The sequence below is a fragment of the Cyprinodon tularosa genome, unplaced genomic scaffold (genome assembly GCF_016077235.1).
Source record: "Cyprinodon tularosa strain WSP-4 unplaced genomic scaffold, ASM1607723v1 ctg41, whole genome shotgun sequence".
Classification (NCBI taxonomy): domain Eukaryota; kingdom Metazoa; phylum Chordata; class Actinopteri; order Cyprinodontiformes; family Cyprinodontidae; genus Cyprinodon; species Cyprinodon tularosa.
In genome coordinates this window covers 602,497-622,343 of record NW_024039130.1, presented here as the reverse complement: position 1 = coordinate 622,343, position 19,847 = coordinate 602,497, and the positions used below count along the sequence as shown (strand labels likewise).

Genomic DNA, 19,847 nt, shown 5'->3' with positions numbered 1-19,847 from the left:
AGATAGATAGATAGATAGATAGATAGATAGATAGATAGATAGATAGATAGATAGATAGATAGATAGATAGATAGATAGATAGATAGATAGATAGATAGATAGATAGATAGATAGATAGATATTTGTTCAGCTGTTTCACTCATAACATCGCTCTGTATGTTGTTTAAATACACCCTACATTTGATCACGGGAAATGTTTCACTAACATGGATATCTTTTGTTCCCATACTCCAATTAATTTGGACAAGGCATGGACGCGCACTCAAACACACACAAACACACATTTCTAAATGTACTGTAGCTACATCATTTCCCCTCAGTAATGGTAGCAATTAACTGGGCTGTATAATTACACTTTCCTCGTTATGTAGTTAATTTCTGTAATTACAATTTGCGCCAATCGTGTCCTCCCTGTTTGGATGTCATCTGCTTCTCCTTTTTTTTTTCCTCGTTGAAACACACATCCCATAAATGTGATTGATACTTTTACACTGCTTTGGAAAGTATGCATAGTTACATGCAAATGTTTAAAGGCGTGTATAAGAACATGTGTGTGTTTGCTTTACAATTTCTGTGGCAAATACATTGATAAACTGAATATAGGAACAGCTCCAAATCTGGACAGCGTCCCAGTGGGTGGGCAAACAGAGAAATTGTTTTGATGAGAGAGAGAGAGAGAGAGAGAGAGAGAGAGAGAGAGAGAGAGAGAGAGAGAGAGAGAGAGAGAGATTCATGCCATTGAAAATTAAAAGGGTTTGTATCCATTGTCAGCACAATTGTCTCAGCTTTGCCATTTAAAAAAAAAATGTGAAAAGTTTTACAATTTTAAAAAGCAATATTGGTTTTTGCTTACTGGTACGTTGATTTAATCACTCACATAAAATACGGAAATACAGCAAAAACAATCCAACCAGAAGTCTCCATGTCTCCATCTGATCCCATTCATCAGTCATCTGATGAATAGCTAAATAGCTATAGATTCTGTATTCTATATTTTTTTATATATCTAATTTATCTGCACCATCAACAGAAAGCCAAATCCTTTGTAAGTGCAAACCTACTTGGTAATAAACTTGATTCTGATTTAAGTTGGTGTTTTATTCAGTGCATCTTTAAATGATTGATATCCGGGTCTTAAGAGCTTAGCAAATATTATTATATTATATTAATGTTTATTTTATTATAATACTAACCCTCCTTCTTTACCCATGCTTGGGAAAATTAACCATGAAGACATTACAATTTATTTTTGTATATTTTTGTAATAATATAATTATGAGTTTACAACCTTACAAAAGAGTGAGAGCTGTTTGCTCAGCTAAGGCAAATTAATGACCAACCATCAAAAAGGTGAAGTTGAACTGTTTACACCTTCTTTTATAACTGACTTATGGACAACAAATTCAAGGTATACACAGACACACACATATATATATCTATATACACTCACCGGCCACATTATTAGGTACCCCATGCTAGTAACGGGTTGGACCCCCTTTTGCCTTCAGAACTGCCTCAATTCTTGGTGGCATAGATTCAACAAGGTGCTGGAAGCATTCCTCAGGGAGTTTGGTCCATATTGACATGATGGCATCACACAGTTGCCGCAGATTTGTCGGCTGCACACCCATGATGCGAATCTCCCATTCCACCACATTCCAAATAAGCTCTATTGGATTGAGATCTGGTGACTGTGGAGGCCATTTGAGTACAGTGAACTCATTGTCATGTTCAAGAAACCAGTCTGAGATGATTCCAGCTTTATGACATGGCGCATTATCCTGCTGAAAGTAGCCATCAGAAGTTGGGTACATTGTGGTCATAAAGGGATGGACATGGTCAGCAACAATACTCAGGTAGGCTATGGCGTTGCAACGATGCTCAATTGGTACCAAGGGGCCCAAAGAGTGCCAAGAAAATATTCCCCACACCATGACACCACCACCACCAGCCTGAACCGTTGATACAAGGCAGGATGGATCCATGCTTTCATGTTGTAGACGCCAAATTCTGACCCTACCATCCGAATGTCGCAGCAGAAATCGAGACTCATCAGACCAGGCAACGTTTTTCCAATCTTCTATTGTCCAATTTCCATGAGCTTGTGCAAATTGTAGCCTCAGTTTCCTGTTCTTAGCTGAAAGGAGTGGCACCCGGTGTGGTCTTCTGCTGCTGTAGCCCATCTGCCTCAAAGTTCCACGTACTGTGCGTTCAGAGATGCTCTTCTGCCCACCTTGGTTGTAACGGGTGGTTATTTGAGTCACTGTTGCCCTTCTATCAGCTCCAACCAGTCTGGCCATTCTCCTCTGACCTCTGGCATCAACAAGGCATTTACGCCCACAGAACTGCCGCTCACTGGATGTTTTTCCTTTTTCGGACCATTCTCTGTAAACCCTAGAGATGGTTGTGCGTGAAAATCCCAGTAGATCAGCAGTTTCTGAAATACTCAGACCAGCCCTTCTGGCACCAACAATCATGCCACGTTCAAAGTCACTCAAATCACCTTTCTTCCCCATACTGATGCTCGCTTTGAACTGCAGGAGATTGTCTTGACCATGTCTACATGCCTACATGCACTGAGTTGCCACCATGGGATTGGCTGCTTAGAAATTAAGTGTTAACGAGCAGTTGGACAGGTGTACCTAATAAAGTGGCCGGTGAGTGTATGTGTGTGTGTTACTATTTCATTTTTTTCAACTTTTTTTTTTTACTTTTTTTCCCCTGTGGTCCTATAAGGAGCCTATAAATCATGGTAGAACATAAACATTTTGAACCATAATATTTTTGACATTACATTACCAATCTAAATGGAACAGAAAAGACTACAAAGAATCAATGACAATGTGAGCAAATAATGGTAATTAATATTATTTTTAAACTAATAAGATTTCCCTCCAAACACATAGGCTGTGTGTGGAGGGAATGGCAGGTTCAGCAACTAAGGGCGCTGACTCCAGTGTGATCAACCTGTGCCGTCAATCCCGGTGCATGTGCGCGGTTCACTTGCAGTCTGGAAGCTGAGGGTAAACATGCTGTGGCTCTAACGGCAGCGCTGAGAGGGACTCCTGCGGAAGCGGGAGAACGGGGTTGGGACGGGGGAGGCACCCACCAGCAGCACCTGCCGCTGGAGGACAAGAGTAGGAACGATACGTGCTTTCACGTAACTATCTCCAAAAGCCCCCAGTGACACCAAAAAAGTCAGTAGATTTGTCGTTAGTCGCTATTTTGAAAAAGAGTCGCTGGAGGGGTCTGAAAAGTTGCTAAATATAGCAACAAAGTTGCTGAGTTGGCAACACTGCTCTAACCTCAAACCTTACAATCCAATATGGCAGCACCACGTGTAATAAACACTGAACTTCTTTCATGATTTACACTCTTGACAATTTTACGTCAATGAATTCCTCAAAATTAATTACCTTGTGCTTCATCTGGAGGTAAATTTGTAGCTACAAATTTTGACTACATCAAATGTTTGACTACATCAAAAAGTATAGTGTTATTTGCAATTGCTAATTGGAGGTAGCCCCCTCAGTAAGCAAAAGTCAGAAAATCCCGATTGATTTAGAACATGCAACTGAAACATAACTGAGTTGGGGTCAAAGTTGACTTCAGTTCCACCTTTTGGAAATAAATTAAACGCAGCAGCTTGGTAGTTTGGTTTCCAACTAACCTTTGTTGCAGTTGTTGTCCCCCTCCAGCAGAGGGCTCCACGGTGGGTCTCCTTGGCTTGCAAAGGTGCGCATGTGCAGATAGCTGATAGTCAGCCGGATGACAGAAGCTTTGTCTAGCTGACTTGTGATGGCACCTGGCAAAGGCAGCATCTTGGCCAGCTCGAAGAACTCAAAGTTCTCCTTTCCCCGCCGTGAACGAGCTGCATTGCGAGATTTCTCTTTACGCAAGTTCTGGAGACTGAGAGACAGACAAAGTGTATTAAAAGATGAACCAAGAGCAAGAGAACCTAACGAATAGATTAAACAATTATAGAATAACAGCTCAAACTGGGTGTGACTAGATGCAGCGCAGCTATAAAAATATTAGATTTAAATTCTTGTTGCAGATTTTCTGGTGGATTTACCATAGGTCTAGATGTTTGGCAGCTATTCTAATGCACAACTTTGCTTAAACCTAAATTCTGCCATTGCAGCTCTTGCTAAATGTTTTAATGTGCTTAGAACATTGAACTTGAACCTAAACCTTTGCTTTGCCCATGCTGTCCATTTAACCCCTGAATGTTTTCTAAATAACCCAGAATCTCACAAAAGAAGACATTTGGACAAAGGCTAAATGTCCCTTAGCAAGGTGAATTAATGTCAAGAACTACATTAAATTTCAAATTTTTGTTTCCTTAAAAAATTGTCTTGTTTTGATTCTGCTATACTGCATATAATCCCTTTCCTTTCCACCTAACCTTATATTAAGTAAATATAAAAAAAGACAAAAGAGGATAATTTTCACATCTTATCTATGCTGAGCAGTGGTTACATGGTGTGGAGGAGTCTAAAACAGCTGTTCAGTACGGGTTCATCTGCCTGCTTCATTCGTTACCCGGAAATTAAATAGAACAGGGCTTCAGTAGGAGACACACACAGCTCATAAGATCAGCCATCGAGTCAACAGGAGGATTAAACCCAGAATGAAGACAGCTGTAAACAAGAAAGCTGACTCAGAATTAGTTAACTGTAAGACACAGCTATGCTATTAATTACTTAGCAAGACACAAACCAGAGATTTACTCTAATGAGAACAATGAGCAACTTCACCTGAGTTACAGCTTGAGTTAAAAGTCTAGGCCCTGGTATAAACAGCAGAAATCCCCTCTGAGAGTTTCTAGATGGATCTGCTGCATCATGATTTAGCATTCATTCATAGCTGAACACATTAAAATGTCCCCACTATGCAGGCTACAGGGAACCAGTGTAAGGACTTTAAGAACTTGCTGAGTGATTGAATACTTTGATGAGTGAAGGTAGTTTATATAGCGAATCACACCAAATGACCTGCAGTAAAAATAGTTTCTCTGAGTTACAAAAACAACTTTCAAACACACAGAACATAATTTTTTTCTACATATCACAATATGCATGCCTCAGTAAAATTATTTGTTCATCAGTCCTTAACTCTTCAGTGACAAACATAAAATAAAACTACATAACATGATTTAAAACCCCTTTTAAGTTTAGTCATAATAATTTACATTTTACATTTAAGTGCCACCTTAAAATTTTACTAACTGGTAAAAAACCTATCTTATCCTATATTATGTTAATGTTATACTTTTGTTTAACATAATTTGAAATATTATTTTAAAACCACCCTTCCCTTATGTTACTTTAGTCAGATAATCTTGTTTTTGTTGGGTTGTAGCTACAGGTTTAACAGTGTCTGGTTCTGCTGGAGGTTTCTTCCTGTTAAAAGGGAGTTTTTCCTCTCCACTGTCACTACAAGTATGCTTAGTGTGACGGATTGCATTCGAGTCAATGAGTCGATGCAATCGACTGGTTTTCCTTAGATAGAAAACTTTGAATCAATTTGACTGTATGATCTGGTGAACTGTAAAGTGCCTTGAGATGACTTGTGTTGTAAACTGGCACTATATGAATAAACTGAATGGAAACTGAATTGAATTGAACAGTGGTATCCTTGGTTTCCATTTCCCTTAACAAAGTCGTAAAGTCTTTAAGCAGCAGGTGTATTTAAATCAAGGTTGAAATACATACAGTAGCAGCCATTCAAAATGGCTCTTCCCAGTCAAACGCCAGCCGAATGGCAGCCCACTTCCCTGCAACTCCCAGCAAAATCCCCTCCAACTTTCAGCAACTGGGGTGACCCCCTCCATCTCCTGAGTGTGCATAATTTTGTTTTACTCTGACTCCACCCTTTCACAGAATTACAGGGAAATGGTGCTTCTCTTTAGACCTTCATGTCCACAAATCATGACAGAAAGAATATTTTAGTACAAAGATTGATGTTTAAAAAGGAATTGTAGGGGATCAGCCAAGAGCCGATCAAGGAAAGTGGGGAAATTTTGAATGGCTACTACTGCATCGGTCGACTCTGCTTATTAATAAAAGAAAGCACTGGATTTACAATTGATTTTATTTAGGGGAATCAGATTAAAGAGGGGTGGAGGAAGGTGCCAGAGATAGAGGATCTGGAGCCAACAAGTCATCTCTTTTGTATGTGCTGAACCAGGTGAGTCCAATCTGCAGAGTGAATGAACCTGTGCAGATTGGACTCTCCTGGTTCTCTTTTTTTGGGCAGAACAAATAAATGGCCTGTACCTATATAACACTTTTTCATTACTTAAAAGTCAAACTGACAAAAACTTTAGGGTTACAAACAGGGGTAGCTGGTAATACATTTGCAGTGTCAGTTTGTGCAACATGCAACATCTAAAATGACTTCACGGTAAATATTGACTATAGAACCAATGTCTATCTGCATTTTATTAGTCTCAGTTACTCACCTACCCTTTAATGCACGTAGAACATTTCAGGACACAAATTGCTACCAGATAAGACTAAATAAAAAGAAGAAATGTAAAGAACACTATAGGGCAGAGTTAGTGTCCTTGGTTTTAATTAATGGACAAATAGGTATTGGTTGAACAAGGCAGATCTTAATCAAGGTACGGTGATTAGGAAGGAAACTTTTAGTTCAAAGTAATCCTAGATTAGATATTTCACTTTAAAGCTATTTAGGTTTGTGAAAGCTACTTATTGGCTGTTAATCTGACAAAAGAAGGATTAACTTTATATTGCTGTAGATGGTTGTTTGCCCAGCTCAGATGGCTTCTATTGTTGTGTAGTTTTTTTGTTAGTATAAGATTTTATTTGAAACAGCCCCAGTATGATTTATGTCTCTGTAATATTTTTCTTTTTCTATTCAACAAATATATCTTGAATGATAAAAGTGCTGTTTTCTATAACACAGATTGGATTTTTCATCTTCGCCCTGTCTTCTAATCTGTGTCAGGGTTTATTTGGAGCAGTGGTTATCTGACACATAATATGGTTGATGTTAATCCCTAAGCAACATCTCTAGGGTTATAAGTTATGTTAGGATAGGGTTAGATACTCCTTTTTTTCTTCTTCGTTCATCTAAAAAAATTGCTTTAGCCAACAAAATTTGCCGTGTGTTTTCCAGTGTTGGTGGCTGAACTTTGTTGTGATCCTTGGATGTTTTGCTCAGACTTACATTACATAGTCCACCAGCTTTTTCATGAACAAGGACAAATAACTATTCAGCATCTTTGCGGTTTGATTTTCACACTGTCCCATCTTCTGCAGACGAGCCTCACAATTACAAACTGTCCTCTTCTTTTATCCACTCAACCAGAGTCCTAATAATGCTATTTGCTCTAAAATCCATACATGAACCTGTGCACACAATCTCTCCCCTACCTATCTCTGTTTTCCCTTCTTCTTTCTCCTCCCTCCTTCCCTCTAAATCCTCTCTGCTTCTCCCTCATCTGGTCCCGGGCTAGTGAGCTGTAGCCATGATTGAGGGATCAATAGTGGAGGGAGGGGCAGAGTGACAGAGAGGAGGGGGGTGGAGTGGAGGGAGCTGGGGCTCAGGTAGCCTGTCTCTGTGATTGGGTATTGACTCTCCTCAATGGGGCCTGAGTGGTGGAATTATGTTGTCACAGCCACTTCACAATTTGTGTCAGTGCAGCGCTGGAATAAAGTGTTTGTGTGTCATGGGTCTGATATTCTCTTGTGTCTGTGTTGCTTTCACACCAAGACTTCCAGCCGTGCACAAGCGTGTGTATGCGTGCAATAAATGTTTGTTAGATTAGTGTGTGCAGATATGGTTATATCTTAATCAGGTGGCACAGCTGCTGTATTTCCCCCCCTAACAAGTGAAATCGGTGTGTCTTCCTGTGAGCGTGTGTGGACTCATGCTGCCAGCCCGTGTAACATCTCATTATTATACTGCCTCGACCCCAGCCACCGAGAACAATCAATACATGCACATTGATTCTGCTTAGTTTATATATCCGCCTGTAAATGACTGCCCATTAATAATTCCTGCCAAATTGACTTAATCTCCTTTAAGGGGAGGTGCAGGGGGTCCCGTGTCTGACACGACTGGCAGGTGAGCTCGGCGCAGGTGAATTGTAGCTATGAGCAGAACAGACTTATGTCTTCTGTATTGTGTTTCAGTGAAGGGGAACTCTTTATCAGGCTGTCAGTATGTGCAAGGATGTCAACCCATGGATTTCACCTTGTGGAGATTAATTCATGGGCATGCTCCCAGGCTTATATTGGTCTGTGTGCGTATTGGTGTGTGTGTGTGTGCGTGTGTGTGTGTGTGTGTGTGTGTGTGGTCTCACCAGGGTAGTGTAGGAGGCTTGGCCAGAAGTCCTTGTAGGAAATCCCACTCCACACTCACACATTTCCCCTCGCTGACAAACGGCATGCTCGTCATGCTTGCTCCAGTCCAGTGCCCGACCCTGCTCCTTAATGAAGGCTGTGATTGGTTCGGATTGCGACACACTTAGACCTGGAGATTTCACATGAAATAGGGATAGGAGGAGCAGGAAATTAACAAAGTGACCTTGACTTAGTCATCAATATTCGCCATAGACTGATCATGAACTATTTAAAGTTTATGAGTGGTTCACACCTGAAATTGAATATGTAGTGTGGAATCCTGCTTTGATCTAAATGCATTGGAAACTTTATTGAAATTCAGTTCAGATTTTCTCTAGGATAGAAAATACTCTGAATAACCAACAATTTAGGGAAGAATTAACAATTTATTTGATCATTTGGCATGTTCCTAATAAAATATGCCAAAAACATACGCTTAATTCAAATTTTGTTGCTGAATCTATAGAAAAATTCCAACCATAACACTTTGACAGACATGGAGCTAGGATTTTTGCACCAACTAGATGATTCCCAAAGGATTCTTTGCTGGAAACTTGGCATACAGTAGATGGATGAAGTGAAGGGCCAGATGCACCTCTTAGGTCCTGTGTCAGGTCTTTGCTGGATTTTTCTTCCCTATTCCTAAGGGAAATCTCTTTAAAATACAGTTTCTCTGCAGCAGTCAGTTTTTTTTTAGGCCTGATGTTTTTCAGCTTCTTGAGTTTTTTTTTGTTTGTTTTATCCTTTGTTTAGTTTTTTTTTTTCTCAGGACTGGCAGCTATATCTGCCAAGGTATGCCAGGTTTGCTCTAAAAGTTCTAAGATATACAAGAGCTTTACTCTGCAACAGTGGTTCATGTCCTACATCAGATTATGACAGTAAAATCTTGCAATTTTAAGAAAATACACAAAGAAAATATGATCTTCTTTCAGTAAATAAGCCAATATATCATGTATATCCTTTTACACTACCAACATGGCTTATAATCCTTTTAAATAGGACAAAACTCAATGCTATACTGCATTTTGCACCATATTTATTCTGTACTGCACTGAACTTCTCCATATTAATGCCCATTTTCAACATAACTTTTTAAAGCTTTTTTTAAACTGGTTATCCTTTTCTGCTATATTTTTTGTATGATGATCACTGCTGCACTTTAAATTGTATTGTTCATTTCACTGTTGTAAGCTATAAGCAACAAAATCTTATTTTATATACACTCGGTGTATACAAAAATGACAATAAAGTTTGTCTTAGTCTAAGTTATATTTATATAAATAGGAAGACATAAAATAGGGGTAGGTCTTTGGTTTAGCAAATACATTACACATAAGTGACTTTTCAGCTGGTATCCATTGTCACATATAAAAGTTTATCCGCAGCTGGTAGACAAATCATATCATAGCTGTGTGATACAATTGGGATAATCCTGTAAATTTTTAATTTTACGCAGGATAACAGGTTAAAATTGAAACAAAAGAGATTAGAAATGTCATAATCATTACAAAAAAAATCACAGTGCAGCCAAAGGCAAGGTCAGTTAAAGCTCTTTTATTGCCTCTGTATTTCTAAAATCTTGCCGATGTGTGGTTCACTTTTTGACAACATAATCTTTACTATGAACTTTAGAAAGAAACAGATTTTTCCCAAAAATGAAATAAAGAAATTTCAAAATAAAGACAGATAATCTGGATGAATACATTTATGCAAATGTTTATGAACCAATGTGACAACACTTTCATCAAGGATTTTAGCTTTTTCTAGTTGTTTCCAAAATATCTAACTCTTCCCCTTTAGCTCTGGTTGCATGTTTACGGTGGTTTTTCTGCTAGAAGCTAGCTTTTATCTCCAAACACTTTACAGACCCAGATAAGTTTTGTTACAGGATTTCTCTAAATTAATACACTAAGAACAGCTGTCCTGTCTATGCAAAAAAAATAAAAAATCTCATGCTGCTGTCACCACCCAGTTTCACCTCAGTGATTGGATTATCAAGGTGCTGTGTTGGTTTTATGATACTAAAACTATTTTGCATGTCAGGCATAAAGCATCGTTTTACTCTCATCTGATTGTTTTTTAATACATTATCTGAGTGGATATTGGTAGTAGCTTTACTTGCAAAATGGATTTCCACATCCAAACCTTTTCAGATTTTTATTTGAGCACTACTTTATGTTTATCTATTAAATAAAGTCCATACATTAAAATTAAATCAAGTTTTCTTTGTAAAGTGATCAAAGCTAAAAGGTTCTGAAAACTCTGGAAAATGCCCCCATTCAGGAGTATTTTTCCATCACAATCAACATAAAACAACATAAATAGTCCTTTAAAGTCAAAATTACGCACCAAATGACATCTCTTAATGCCCATTAAGAGATGGGCATTAAGAGAGATAGGGCAGATGAACATTGTTTATCTGCCCTATTCGCTGTATTGTGCCAACTTTAAAATTCCTGGTGTCGAAGCTGCCAGTTTTCTCCACAGTCCTCAAACAGAGATTTGCTCCTCAACAGTTTGCCCCCCCACCCCCCGACGCTTTGTTGACATTTAAAGGGCTACTGTGGCCCCCAGCACCTCTGTGTTATGCCCTTGAGCCTCACATGCCCCCTCTCCCTCTCTCTCTCTCTCTGCTTCACCATCTCTATCTCCCTATTCCTTCGGGCCGGCTGGGTCAGCACAATCACCTCAGTACAGCTTTGCCAGGGCAAAAGAAAATGGATTACGTCTCGAGTTTGAGCATGGCTGTGCTGACCTCGGCTAAGAGGGGTCAGCTAAAGCCAGGCAGGTTTGGCAGATATCATTTCACAAATCTGCCCTTAAACAGCCAACATTAAATGCAAGCGAGAAATCTTCTTGGACTGATTTCAAAGGCCGTCAAGTCAATAATCAGTTTCCCGAAGAAAGACAGAGATCGGGTCATCTTTCATAGTTTTATTCTGTCTTTAGGCAGCTTAAGGAAAAGTGCAAAAAGATTCTATTTCTCACATGATCTGAGGTCAGCCATGTAAAAGCTGGCCTTTGCTGACACGGATGTTGTATAGAACTGTCTAAATATTTAAAACTTTACCAAATATTTACAGCTTACAGTAATAGAGCTAAATACCCCTGCACCTAAATAAGGAACAGTGAATTAGCTACGCCAAGTTACTTTTCCATGTTTAACTTTGATATTGCACGATGCAGAGACAGCTTGACATCCATTAACAAACAGTTTGGAACGTTTTATATACTATATCAACTAGGACATATGTGTCACATCTTTGCATGTTAAAATCTTAATTAAAGCTTAAAAATAGCAATGCCAAAAATGTCCACATCACATAACAGAAAGTCCTGAAGTCGCTGGAGTTCTTTAGGATACCCATCCAACAGCTATCACGCAATTCCCTAGAATAAACTGTTTCACTCTGTTAAAATAATGTTGGATTCACCACCCATTACTCCTATTAAAGATGTTTTAAAGCTACAGTTGGCAAGCTGCAACCCTTGTGCAGTTGATTGCAACCCAACTAGAGAGCACACAGCTCAACTGATTAGCCTGCTAATGACTGCTTCCTTTACATCAGTTACTTTATAATGTCCAGAACTGCAAAGCAGGTATGATATTATCTGCTACTGCAACTTGAAAAACACTAGCACATTTATCTGGTCATTATACAATAGTTTTAATTAAATCGATATACTTAAAATAATATCATTATAATCAATATGTGACAAAAGTAGATATAAGCTGCTTCAATAGAAAATTTTTTATCTTGTATGATGTTTTTTTTTTTGTAGACAATGTGAGACTGTGCCCGTTTCAAAAATCAAGGTATAGAATGGTTTTAAAAAGTTATTGAGGCTTAATAAATGCAGTGCTTCCCTTACCTACTCTATCCGTTGCAGAAAGCATGCATGAACCTTCAAAAATCCGGGAAACATTTAAAAACAGTATGCAAAATAAAAATCTTAAATAGGAAGCTTTTCATTAATCTAAGTAAAATGTGGCATTTATATCTTCACTTATTCATGCAATGTTTGTTTAGCCCACGGTACCAGCAGCTTACACCAGCAAATAGACACATCAGTGAACTCTGGTAACCATAGCTCTTTCTGTATCTCTAATAACCAGCTTTTTAAAACGAATACTCATGCACTTTTTACTTTTTATTAGAACAAAACACATTAACATAAGCAAATAGATAATTTCTTCACTTTAGTCAATTCACAGAAATTCAATTAATTATTGACACAGATTGTCATGTAATCCCATGTAAATCTAAAGTAGCTAGAAATGAGGAAAAAAAGAAAAAGATTGGAGTGTTTTTGTTCTATCATATTTTCCTTTCCTTCTTTGCAGTTTTTTTTCCTTTTGTCTTTCTTCTTTGAAAATGTCTTCAATGATGTTTTTTTGTGTATAAATATTAATGTAATATTTTATACAAATGAAGTCTTAATTCATAAAAAAAGACATGACAGTGTTAAAATGTCTCAGCCAGTGTCTGGCATCCTTCATAATGATCTGATTTAAATCCTGTTAGCCATATATCAGCTTTAATTTAGCTAATGCGTGCTGCTTCTCCCTTCCTCTGTATATAACCTGCAGTCTGTGTGTGTGTGTGTGTGTGGGTGGGTGTGTGTGTGAGTGTGTGGTGGCTCCTGTTTTGGCATCAGAGTGAGGAGCATTTTTCCAATTTCAGCATCAAACTGAGGACCGTTTGTACCAAAATAGGCTCATATGTCTAATCCACATTTCAAGTTTTACTAAGAATTTTTTTTTTTTTTTTGGAATAAAGTGACAATTTAGTTTAGGTTAAGTATGCACTAGTAATGGGTATGGGTATAGAGTTAATGTCAGGGTCAGGGCATAGAAAGGGTTTAAAATGACAAAAAAAAAATAAATGGAAAACAACATGTGGTCCTCACTTCATATAGCACTAGAATTACTTAAATACGTCGGTTAAAATGGCAGAATATTAATAAAAACTGACATCGGACATGAAATACAATCTTCCAAAAAAAAGGTAAGTATTTATGAGATTTTAGAGAGGAAGAGACAATCAGTTTAACAACCCTTAGTACATTAATATAAAAAACAAAAAACATTTAAAAGTGTAAAAACAGCTCTCTTACTGTTGTGTTTTCCTGTGTTTAGATATTAATGAGTCTAATCCAACTTAAAACCCTCCATCATATATGGAAAATCAGACACTAGTTTAATGATTAGCATCACTACTAATGACTACTAAATAAATGTCAGCATGTTATTCAAACAAGGTTTACTATCAGTTACTCACTAGTCTTTACACAGTACTTGATTAATAATAAAATATCAATTTGTCTGTATTGAAAAAAAAAATATATATGATCATTAAAAAAAAAACAATACAGCCCAAACTTAAAACTAAAAATACAATTAACAAAGCAGTTGCTGCATCTCTTTTGAGACTCCAGGCTTGATAGGAAGGTTATTAACAGTTTATTATACCTTTGAAGCATTAAGATATAAAGTAAAGTGCTATCTTGCAAATTAAGCACAAGAAATGTAACTTAGTGGGTATTTATTCTTATATCTTTATTTATTTTTCATAATGTATTGATGATATGTAAGAGAGGGTCAATTTGAACCGCCACCTCGCTTCTCTCAATGTGCCACAGGGCAGCGGTGGCTAGGACAGTGTATGTCAATGACTGGATGTAATGTATTTTAAGTCCCCTTACTTATAAACAAACACTATATAAACACAGGCCATGTATTAAAAACTCTTAATTACTTTATTACAAATCAATGTTTTTGTACAGGGAGCACCTCATCCTTGCCTGTGTCATTGGGTCAAATGTTTGATAAATCTGGTTATTTTTTCAGTAAGTAAAGCCCCTTTTAAAATATTCATCTAAATAATTTATTTTCACATAGGCGTTAAGGTTCTAGGCTTCATTCATTTACAGGAAGCCTATATATTTTAGTCCCATAAGTGCAACACTGACGGATCTCTCCTGGGAGAACCAGGTAAAGAGTCGACAGGGTCGGGCAGAGGGCAGTGCACCTCTGTCTAACAACTTCACCTTTGTCACCTTCTCTGCTTCACCTGGATAAATGCACTTCATGCCAAATTAGGCTGTGTGGGGCTGGATGAAGGGATCAAAAGGAGACAAACACAGGAAGCCATTTTCACACACATACACAGTTCGCCTCAAGCCCATACCTGTATGTTTATCTCTTAATTGACCCTATCTGTGCTTATCTAATCTGCCCTCCCAATCTTTCTGTCTCAAACTATCTCTGCATCTCTCAGTGAGTCTCCCTCTATCTGAGCAGACACAGGGCCGTAATGGACAGGAGCTTCCACAGTAATTATTCAATCAGCCTCATAACCTTGTCGCAGGTTGGGCGGCCCATTAATGCACTCGCTCAAATGGACCCCGCCACTTTGACTGCTAATGCTCAGGCTAGCAGTAGCAGCACAACAGGCTGAATGTCAGACGTGTCAACTAGACAGAGTGTGAAACCCCCTCCTTGGCACCAAGCCTCTTTATTCTGTCACTGCGCAGCAGGAAGCATATAGGGAAAGCAAGGTGTGACTCCTGAAAGCACCAGGAGTAAAATTATACTGTGTTCACAGCTGTGGAGATCAACTGCCATCAAGTGTGACCGCAGGTGCTCACAATGTATTGCTGCCGTGCCACAAACTCGTTAGTGTTACGTATGTGTGTGTATATGTGAGGGTGCCTTTGAGACCTCCACCCTATAAAGTCATGCTCTCTTGGCAAAGTGTCAACAACAACAGGTCAGCAGAGAGGAGGGCACTGCGAGCGAGCGCTCGTTCGTAAGCTACACTTTGCTGCTTGCTTGGCTCCCACTCTGTTTATTTTCAGCGGGGACGTTTAATTAGGGCCTCCAGCTGTCAGAGGTTCGTTAGCGCGCCCCTCCTCTTCCCCAAGCTGCCCCTCCCCGTAGGGAGTCAGGAGCTAAGGCAAATGAACACATTTAAGTCAAACAGCACGCCGACAGACAACAGCCTCGCCGCCTTGCCACCAGCTCCCCTAGGTAGGGACATGGTTGTTTTATGCCTCATCTCCACAACCCCTGGGGCCCAATACAGAGCCTGGCCAAGACTGTGAATATAGAGGCACAGGAGCTCTCATAGCCCACCAGAGATTACATGCACACTGCAGTCACGCGAAGGTGAAAAGCAGAAGCAAACCTCTGCAAGCTATTCCAGCAGTTTGCAGAGATAACAAGCACTTCACCTCTAAAGGTTTTTGCTATTTATTTTAGACTGCTTATATGGAGATATTGTTTTTGCAAAAATCTATTTTAACATATACATTCATACGCTTTACTTTATATAGTGATGAAGGATATGGGCTTTAGATTTTTATCACAGCTATATTTAATTTTTATTGATAAAATAATAGAGACAAAAAAAACGTCTTTAGAAAAATGCTTACTTTTAGGGTTTTTGCATATAGTCATTTGCTTTGTTAAGTTTCCAGATCTCAGCATGAAGGACTTTGATTTTTATTCTACAGTTCAGTGAAAATGGAAAAACAGTTAACAGCTGAAGTAATAAGGTCTAGGATAGGAACATGATGTCGCAAATGTCTAGGAATTTTCCAACTGGTCTATGAACAACGTAGCTTAACGGCAAAACTGTTAATTACTTAAGACTCTTAAAAAACACTTTCTATTGATTGTTTTTCTGTTATTTTGGCATTGATCGGCTAGCTTATACTATTTCTATTAATTTTAGTATTAATGTTCTGCTTTGACTCTATTAAAATATTAAGGAATTTGTTCTAATCTCTTGAAGAAAAATAAATAAAACTTCTAAAAACTGTTTTAAATGATTTTCTGTTGGGGTAGGCAACGTACATGTATTTATTGCAATTATAAAAGTGGTGATAAAAGATGCTTGTAAAAACTCATTGGAACCTTTTTGACATTACAAGTTTAACACACTTTATAATAGATGCAGTTGTACTTCTAAAAAGCCCACAATAAATCCACTTATTCGTACTTTCAGATAAACAGATCAAGATTAATGCTGTACTGGTTCAAACAGTTAATTAAACAAGACATTTCTTATAATTTAACCCTTCACATTTTTTTTTTTAGAAACAAAATGTTTTTAAGTCTTTAAAATGATAGATTTGGAACAAAAGATGATAAATAAACTGTAATAACTGCAGTATGACCATAAGAAAACTACAAGAAAGAACAAAATAAATACAACTTTCACAATAAAGGCCAGAAATGTTTGCTCAGGAAGGACAAGAAGTTGTCATAATAAAATAAAAAACAGTACTTATTACTCTAGATTGTGAAGATGGGCTAATTTATAGACTAGACTTTAAAGTGTGTGAAATCTGTAACACATCCTTGATAATACAAACCTTATTTCTTTATTTATTTGGAACTTTTCTCATTTAATTTTCCACAGAAAATAAAAAAACAACCTAAAAGAGAGAAAAGTAAAACAAATATATACCTATAAATTTTAAAAAAGTGTTTGTTTTTTCCCCTCATCATTACAGAAACATTTTCAGCTAACATTTCATAGACAGCTCTCCCCCAGTCCTCTGCAGCCCACTCCTCTTTAATTACATCAAACCAAAAGGTAAAAACTGCGCACACATGAAACAGCGGGGTGAGAGATTCTTTTGAATAATTTCTTATCAAATACAGAGCGCTCAATATCATGGAAGATGTTGAAAACATGATTGGCTGTAACATGAGCAGAATATTTGATGTAGTTAGTTTTCTATCTTTGCCTTTCATGTTGTTGAGTGCTTGTAAATGAGTGTCTGGAGCGTCCGGGGAGAAGAAGTTTGGTATTCTGGTTGGAGGGCTTGAAAACTACTTATCATGCATTACGGCCGCGGTTGGACCTGAGGATTTGGAAGTCAAAACACTTTTTAATGTACAATTTTTCAGCCGCTGATCTATCGACAGCTGCTGGACATGAAGACCACCCCCCCTTCCACCTTAGCTCTCGCTATTCAACTCGATCGGCATTCCGCTTCCATAGTGAAGCTCTGGCTGCTGTTGACCTTGACGGTTCTGGATCATTCCCAACCCAAGGTTCTCTTCAACTCTCAGGGGCCCTGGCGTCCGCCACCCCCTCCCCAGAAGCACATCCTGCATTCCCATTGCCTCACATCATCTACAATCCCCAACCCCGCCCCACAATCCTTCGCCTCTAACCCTCTTTTTGCTCCTCCACGGCCCTTGCTTGGGTCATTAATTATCTAATGGAATCAATACGCCGTTAGATTTGACCAGCGTGACCCTGCCCGCCCCCAGGTATCTCTCCAGTGATGAGCAAAGGAGGAGTCATGGCTGGGTGTGAAGGAATGATAACAGCTCGCACAGTTACATCGAGTTGCATCCCTAAAACTACAAGAACACAGAATAAAGAGATCAGCAAATAGATAAATGATTAAAGAGGGATAGAGGGGTGGATGGAGAGCACATGGGGGATGGAGGAAGCATAACGAGAAAAAAGAAACAGAGGAAAGGAAATGATAAACAGATGAGGAGGCTGGCAAAAAAGAGGAGAGATAGAGATTCACTAATGTTCACCTTCTGTAATCAATATCTTTCCCCGCCTCTTCTTTTATTTCAGAGGGCTTTGGTGTGCATGCTTTGATGTCTGCTGCTCATATGCAGCAACAAAGAATGTCATAATAACCACCTGCTTCAGCCACCGTATGCACACAAGAAATCCTCTGCTATACCTTCAGATATCAATAATCAGCATGCAGAACAGTTTTCTTTATTTACTTTATTTTATTTAAATTTAAAAATGTATAGCTTAAACCTGTCATGCTGTTCCTTCTGTTTAAAGTCATATCTGTGGGTCCAAAGAAACCAAGAAAGTGAACAAAGTTTCGTTTGTCACTATGTCGGGTTATGTGGAAACTAGAGGGACGGCATGCTGTCCCTCCCCCACATGTTGCTGTAGATAGTTGAAAAAGTTTCTAATTTCTTTCCTTGCTCACAGGAACAACAAAACAAAACCGAAGTCAGATGTTCAGGGTTATAGTTGATAGCCATGGTATAAACCCTCAGGGAGTATCACAGATTGCTCAAATTAAACGTAAACATACTAAATGTGACGACTTTTGACTCTATATCTTTAAGGTTTAGCATATACATGACAATGACAATCAATAAAGGTAAAAGCAACATAATTTACCCTTAATATTAAGGTGTTCTGATAATATCAAAGAAGTAGGGTTTTCTTTCATTTTTTTAAAGGAGTTTAGATCACAATACTCTGTTTTGTAAAATTGCATCTAAGGAGGCAGACCAGGCCAGGATGTAACATTTAGTTCTTAAATGTGATTTATGATAAAAGGATCTGCTTCTCTTTGCAGAGCAGTGTCTTAAACTGCCTTTTAGGAAGAGCTTTAAGCTGGAAAGTGTTAAAACAAACTCTGGTGAGAAAAGCTGTTCAGTTAAATATTCTACTCCGATTTAAGGAGGCATCTAAGATCTCCCTGGTCCCATTGCTTAAAAAAACAGAGGAACCAAGATTAAATGTTTCCTTAGACATAGAAGTGACTTTATCCTTTCCTCCACATACAGTACCTTTTTTTTTTAAGTTAAGGTTGAAAAACTAAAAAAGATGTCCCCTGATGTCTGAATGCCTTTGAAAATGGGGCCGAGCAAATATGTTTTTTTAAGTCGGACTTTTCTTATGTTCATTTAGGACATATTTGAATAGGACTTATTAGGTAAAAAAATCCAACATAACACTAAAAAAGCCATAAAAGAAGTATACATATGTCCAGTTTGCATAGTTTAGGTTCATACCCCATGTTTGAGCTTCACATGAAAGTAACTATAAATAATTTAAGAAAAATGTAAAAAATAAGAAAGCGGACAGAGGCATCTTCTTTCTGACTGTGGAGGAGTCAGCAAAATGGATTCTGCCTTCTATCCAGGGCCGAGGATGGTAAATCCACTCTCGCCAAGCATCACTGTATCAGCGCTGACCTCTAAATAACCACAGGCCAACAAATGGCACACAGGGTCACTGAGTCAGGACTAAAAGTGCACAGTATGAAGAAGCACAGATGCCAATACAGAGAGGATGGTAAACATGTTGAAAAGGATCATAAGAAAAGCCCAAGTTACGTGGGTGTTCCTTTTTTTTTTTTGGAATCCAGAATCTTCAATAAAAAAAAAAGGGTTTGCAGGAAACTAAAACTTGTTGCTTTGTTCAAACACTTCAGATATAAGCAGATTTTTTTTATGTTGTGGAGTAAATCATTAAAATCTCAAAAGTAAACTGCGAATATGTTATTGAATTTGAAAGGAAATCTGTATGCTTTTACATTTTGGATCTTCTCTAAAGGCGTGCGTGTGTTTAAGCGTGCACAGAACCCTGGCGGATCCCTTCAGGCGTCCGTGTGAATGACAGCGGGGGTTATGTAAGGAGCCACAGCGGGGCCGGAGTGGACAGTCCAACCGGAGAT

General features: G+C 38.4%; 1 protein-coding gene across 4 annotated transcripts in view; it reads right to left on the bottom strand.

The window, feature by feature from the left end:
* Positions 1-19,847, bottom strand: part of npas1 (neuronal PAS domain protein 1) — a 68,794-nt gene that overhangs the window by 45,993 nt on the left and 2,954 nt on the right. For all 4 annotated transcript variants that reach the window (XM_038298589.1, XM_038298591.1, XM_038298588.1 and 1 more), the window contains exons 2-3: positions 8,336-8,505; positions 3,671-3,909 (exon numbers count right to left, since the gene is read on the bottom strand). In XM_038298589.1, the coding sequence (XP_038154517.1) occupies positions 3,671-3,909; positions 8,336-8,430 (334 nt within the window). In that variant the 5' untranslated portion in view covers positions 8,431-8,505. The remainder of the gene's footprint in view (positions 1-3,670; positions 3,910-8,335; positions 8,506-19,847) is intronic.